Here is a 5,840-nt window from a genome sequence, read left to right on the forward strand (position 1 = left end):
ATCTGACATCATACCCTTTTATGCCCATACATGGATATCCCTGTCTGTAGAACCAGCCACACAGATATGGGCTGTCTTGGCCATCTGTCTTGGCCATATATGGATTCTGTTAGTGTGGTATGTGGCCGATGTGGCCTCCATATATGGGCATTCCAATATGAAGTCCTGTTAGCTATGGGCTTAATACTTAATATTGATGACATCGGGGAACTCCATATATGAGCATAAAAGGGATTCTGTTAGTGTGCCATCACAGTGAAGCCAGAGCGTGATGTCAGAGTGGCGAACCCATTCTGTTAAGAGTGGTTCCCCAGACATCACAGCAAACCCATAGACCTGTGATGTCACAGTGATGTATCAGGGGAACCACAGTGTCAGGTGTGATCTACAGAGATACGCGGATACATGGACAAGATGCGCCGGTTTTCATACTGCGACCTACAGCCGCAATAACACATGATAGACCCGCCCTACTCTAGGCCTATATTAGGGCTGTCACGATTAAGACATTTTACATGACGATTATTTGTCCCTCAAATAATTGCGATTAACGATTTAATTGTGTTTTTGTCAATGACAATTACATTTCTGTTTGGCTTTTAGGCTTTTAAGATGCACATGGTAGATATGACACATAACCTAAATATACAAAGAAATTACTGACATATTTGACAACATTATACTTAAAAAAGAACATTGATAGTGGAAATAGCCGATCTACAAGCTCACAACGCGTCGCGATGCAACGCGTCGTGAGCTTGTAGATCTGCTATTTCCACTATTTTTGACGTCTTTTTAAATATATGAACATTTTTCAACATGGAAACGATTATGACGATTATGAAAAATAATCACGATTATTTAAAAAAAAATCACGATTAGACGCTTATGTCATAATTGTGACAGCCCTACATATAGGCCTACCTTCTAGTCTGTTGTTTTTGTGTTCAGTGAGTCTGCTGATTGGCTGGTGGACATGTCATGTGATAACAATCGTGCCATGTGATAACTGATAACGGCCTCTTGGGTTCAACAGAGGATGTGATGATATGAAAGCTACATAAACAGCAGCATTCCAACATTCTGCGTTAAATTAACATAAAGGATCTTAGAGCCCACCTGATGCCAGATTTGTGGGTACTGGTTGGGTACGAGCCCACTCCCGGTTTTGGACAGTCCTACTAGATCAGAGGGTCCCCACAGATGATTAACTTGATGTGCAACATTGTTTTCTCACTCAAACCAACATAAAGTTTAAGCGCAGAGGGTTTGTGCACATTTCTAAAGTGATAATTTCAGGGCTTTTTAATACCTCTAAAATGACAAATTAAACATTGGCCAAATTGTCAAATATTAGATGCAGAAATTGTGAAAATAGCCAATCTACATGTTACATTGTGAAAATAGCAGATCTACATGTTCACAACGTCTCGCAACACGAGGCATTGTGAGCATGTAGATCTGCTATATTTTCACAATAGAACCGTGTTATACAATATGTAATGCCTCAACTCTTAGTGCTCGTCAGGGTGGGGGGGTCCCCAGTTCAAATATGAGTATTTTGGGGGTCACAGTCTGAAAAGGTTGAGAACCACTAAACTATACCGATAACTGCTGTTTTTGACCTATATGTTTTGTCAAATAGTGCAACATTTGCTAATCCATTTGAAAACAAAAATGGCCAAAAAAACATTTTCAAAAATCCAAACATGGCTGATCTACAAGATCACAAGGCGTTGCGACGTGTTGTGAGCTCGTAAGTCTGTAATTTTTTGGAGATTCCCTTTTTCATAACCTTGGAAAACTTTTTAAATATTTTGCCCTCAGGACATGGCCGCATAATTGCCGATATCTTTCTCCTTGCTTATCTCATCTCTCTCTATCTCCTTGCCCTTATCTCTCCATCTCTGTCTTTCTCTTCCCCTTATCTCTCCATCTCTCTATCTTTTTCCTTCCCTGTCTGTCTGTCTGACTCTCTCCCTCTCCCTCTCTCTCTCTCTGAACATGAATTCTTTCTTTTTCTCCCTCCCTGCCTTCTGCACGCCCTCGCCCTCATCTGTTTCTCTCTATGTATCTACCAGACTAAACACCATGTCTTTTCTCAAACAGAAAGTAACCGTGTGTGTGTGTGTGTGTGTGTGTGTGTGTGTGTGTGTGTGTGTGTGTGTGTGTGTGTGTGTGTGTGTGTGTGTCTTTCCATCTGCCTGCATGTCTGTCTCTCTGTTCCTTGCCAAATGAATTTGATTGTCAACAAAAGACAAATTTAATATAAAATTCAACATGTATAAAATAATAATAGCTTAATGCTAATATGTATGCAGCAGCAGCAGCAATAGGATTCGTCTGAGCACATTAGGCTATGTGTAGCTTGTCCGTCATCCAGGCCAGCGAGACCAGCCTGCTGCCTGCAGCCGCGGTTGGCAGCTTGAACCTCGGTCAGCGAGAACACGACCTACCGCTGTCAAACTTCCATTCCATCCACAGTCACAAATAGGCTGCTGACCACACACACACACACGCACGCACGCACGCACGCACGCACGCACGCACACACACACACACACACACACACACACACACACACACACACACACACGCACGCACGCACGCGCGCAGAGCAGGGATCCCCCGTGGTGCGCGCGTGCACGCTACGCACACGCCTCGGGCAGACAGACAGACAGACAGACGGCTAGACGTCTGGCTTCAAACCAAAATGACGGAACGACAACAAACTTCACCTCGCTCTCTAGCTCTCTCCCCCCCTCTCTCTAAACAAATGCTGTCAAAACGTCTCATTTAAACCTCTGCAGCAACTTTTAGAATCCATTTCACGCAGTCAACGCACAGTCTGAGATCAGTCTTTGACGTCTAAACAAGGCCGGTTTGTTTTTTAGTGTGAAAAGTAGGCCTATTCTAAATGGAGGAAAAGAAGAGTTTTGGCATCTCGACTCGCCGCCTGTCATTACAGCCTTATAACCGTCTGCAACTCAACAGAGCTGTATATATGCTACAAATGGACGGTTCCATTTGTAGGCTAATGCAGTAGGCCTAACTGCTCTGAAGTTGTAAAACACAAACAATAAACAAATAGCCTACTGACTGACCCAATGGTCGACAAACACAGCAACAAAATGTTAAATGGTGTAGCCTAGAAGCCCAAGGTGAACTTTCTCATTTCACAATTCATGATGTCTTTATAGATCAGTGATAATTTGACAGCAAATTATGTCTTTATGCAGTGTTAATTTTAAAAGCACAGATTTTAGTCAAAAGTATTTTAAGTAGGTCTAACACATGATTTAGTCTTAGTCAACAAAATTAACACTGTTGTAGAGGAACTCCAATGGAAAAAAAACAAAGAAATAAAGCCACAATACAGCAAAGTTTTAAAAGGAATCAAAGCATATTATCAACAAATAAAACTATGAATGAATAAATGATATTTCAACTCACAGATCTCCATGCTTTGGAGGGACGTGGAGGAGCGCTTGCAGTTACAAGTGCAGGAGACATTGGTCTGCGGAGGAGAGCTGGAGCTGCTGCTGCTGGTCGCGTTTACAACACCCATCAAGTTGAAGAACATCTAACTAAACCTAACAACACACAGGATGGGAATTCTAACGATAAAACACATCAACGCGTCGTCTAGGGAGGGAGGAAAACACAACCCCGTCTCCCTCCCCGCTATATGACGGTCAACTCTTCGTCTTTTCCAGTCCGGTTTTTGGTTCGTTTTCGGTCTTTCTGTTTTTTTGCTTTCTTGTCAAAACAGAAGAAAAAGGGGCGAGAAATCACGGAGACGACGTCAGGTTGTTACCGACGTCTCTCCTCTCTCTCCGAGTCTTGTATGTGTCGGTTAAGGTTGGGTTGGGTTGGTCCTTGGTTGGTTGGGGTCCCCCCGGTCCCCGGTCGGTGTTGCGTCCGGTTTGGGGGTCCCTCTCTCCCGGTGTCCGATATAGGGCCGTTTTTTTCCTGGGAGGAGGGGAGGAGGGTGGGGAGAGGAGGGGGGTCTTGGTCTTTGGATCGCTATATAAAGTCAGATATTGTTCCGTTTTGTCCCCTCTCTGTTGGGTTGAAAACAGTTCCTCCGTTTGACACGGAGAAGGAGACGCGAGGCTACTTTTTCACAGCCGTCAAGAACTGCTGACGGCCGTCTGTCTGGCTGCCGTCTCTCTCTCTCTCTCTCTCTCTCTCTCTCTCTCTCTCTCTCTCTCTCTCTCTCTCTCTCTCTCATTCAAGTCCAAGTCGTCGGATCAGTCGGTCGCAGGAATTGGGTAACAGGAGTTCAACGAAACCCCCCCTCTTCTTCTTCTCCTCCGCCAAAACACTGACTTGGGAACGGTTTGGGCCGTTAACTTTCCTATTAAGCCTGCGCCGGTCAAACCGACCCCAGATCAGTGTCTGGGAGTGAGGGAGAAAAAAAACCCACAGAGCTTACACCCTGGGGGCGGGGCCAGAGACCCAGACACCATGACGTCAGTGCTACGCTGACACGGGGCTAGACGGGTGATTGACAGGCCCCAGGGACCAATGGGGGACAGGGGACGTTGTAAAGCCGAAGCTCCTGTGCCAACTTTTCTTTTAATGAGGTCTGCTGCCAGCTACTTTTCAGACAGAGCACACTCTGGCACTGGCAGAGGCAGAGGGCATTAATCTGGGTTAGGCCCCAAAGTTTACTTAACCATAATCCTCAAAATTGAGTTTCCTTAAATTGGAGTTCATGAAATCTATGACATTTAAAAGAGGGAAAAGATTAAGATAAATAGACATTATAATATAATACCCAGGCATTTGTTGTTGCCCAAGGTTATCCAAGTGGGGGAGATAATTAATTTACGTGCAGCAAATCTGACATGTTAGATTAAAAACTCCATCAAGGCTGGATAAACAGAGTAGACATGTAATTAAGGATCTGGTGTGTGAGAAGCCAGGCTCCTGTTCTCTTAAAGGAGTAGTTCACTCCCAAAATTACTTTTTTATTTATTGATTACTCACGCCATGGAGACTTGAGTAACATAATAGTTTTTGTTTTTTGTCAAGACAAAAACTTGATTACAATAAATGTACCCACATTTATTTCGGACCCGAATGCATTTGGGTCCCCATCCGGAATCAATGGGGGTAGATTTACTATAAATCAATCTTTTGTCTTAGGAATGCAAAAAATACAAAAAAATATGATTGAACTCAAGTCTCCATGGCGTGAGTAATCAATAGAACATTTTGGGCAAATTGGGGGTGAACTACTCCTTTAAGAGTTTCAGTTTAGACACGCGTGGTAAAGTCCCTCCCTGCCCCCCACCAGCACGGAGGTTGTGGGTGGTGTTCTACTACATTGTTTTGGAATAACTGTCTCATTGAATCACAGGGAAGGAAACAAAGCAGGCAGGATTTGATCCCAGGTCTGCTCATTGTGTGAGGGTAGTGGTGGAAAGTAACAAGCCTATACTATACATTCACTCAGGGCCGGTTCTTGGCATTAGCCACATAAGCAGTCGCTTAGGGCCACAACTACTAAGGGGGCCACATCACAGGGAGAATATATTCATGGGTTGCATTTGTAGTCCTACAATAGCCATTTTGAGGACCAACACAGGTGTTTTGATTAACGTAGAACATTAGTTCTATGCCAATCAGACAAATTGAACACCTATGTTGGTCCTCAATATGGCCGGTTTAGGACTACAAATGCACCCCATGAATATAGACCTACCGGTGTATATATATATATATATATATATAGGTTCCAGTATATATATATGTTACAGTATGTTTGGGTAACTCAGGACGTTCATTGTAAGAGCGCTTGTTTTGTCGTTCACCACACACCAATCACCACC

The 5,840-nt window shown here is 43.7% G+C and overlaps 1 protein-coding gene across 1 annotated transcript in view; it reads right to left on the reverse strand.

Moving 5' to 3' along the window:
- pmepa1 (prostate transmembrane protein, androgen induced 1) overlaps nucleotides 1-4,108 on the reverse strand; it is a 46,475-nt gene extending 42,367 nt beyond the window's left edge. The window contains exon 1 of the mRNA XM_080728422.1: nucleotides 3,454-4,108. Coding sequence (XP_080584548.1) covers nucleotides 3,454-3,583 — 130 coding nt within the window. The 5' untranslated portion in view covers nucleotides 3,584-4,108. The remainder of the gene's footprint in view (nucleotides 1-3,453) is intronic.
- Between the last annotated feature and the right edge of the window lie 1,732 nt (nucleotides 4,109-5,840).

Source organism: Nannobrachium achirus (assembly GCF_963921795.1).
Source record: "Nannobrachium achirus genome assembly, chromosome: 6".
Classification (NCBI taxonomy): domain Eukaryota; kingdom Metazoa; phylum Chordata; class Actinopteri; order Myctophiformes; family Myctophidae; genus Nannobrachium; species Nannobrachium achirus.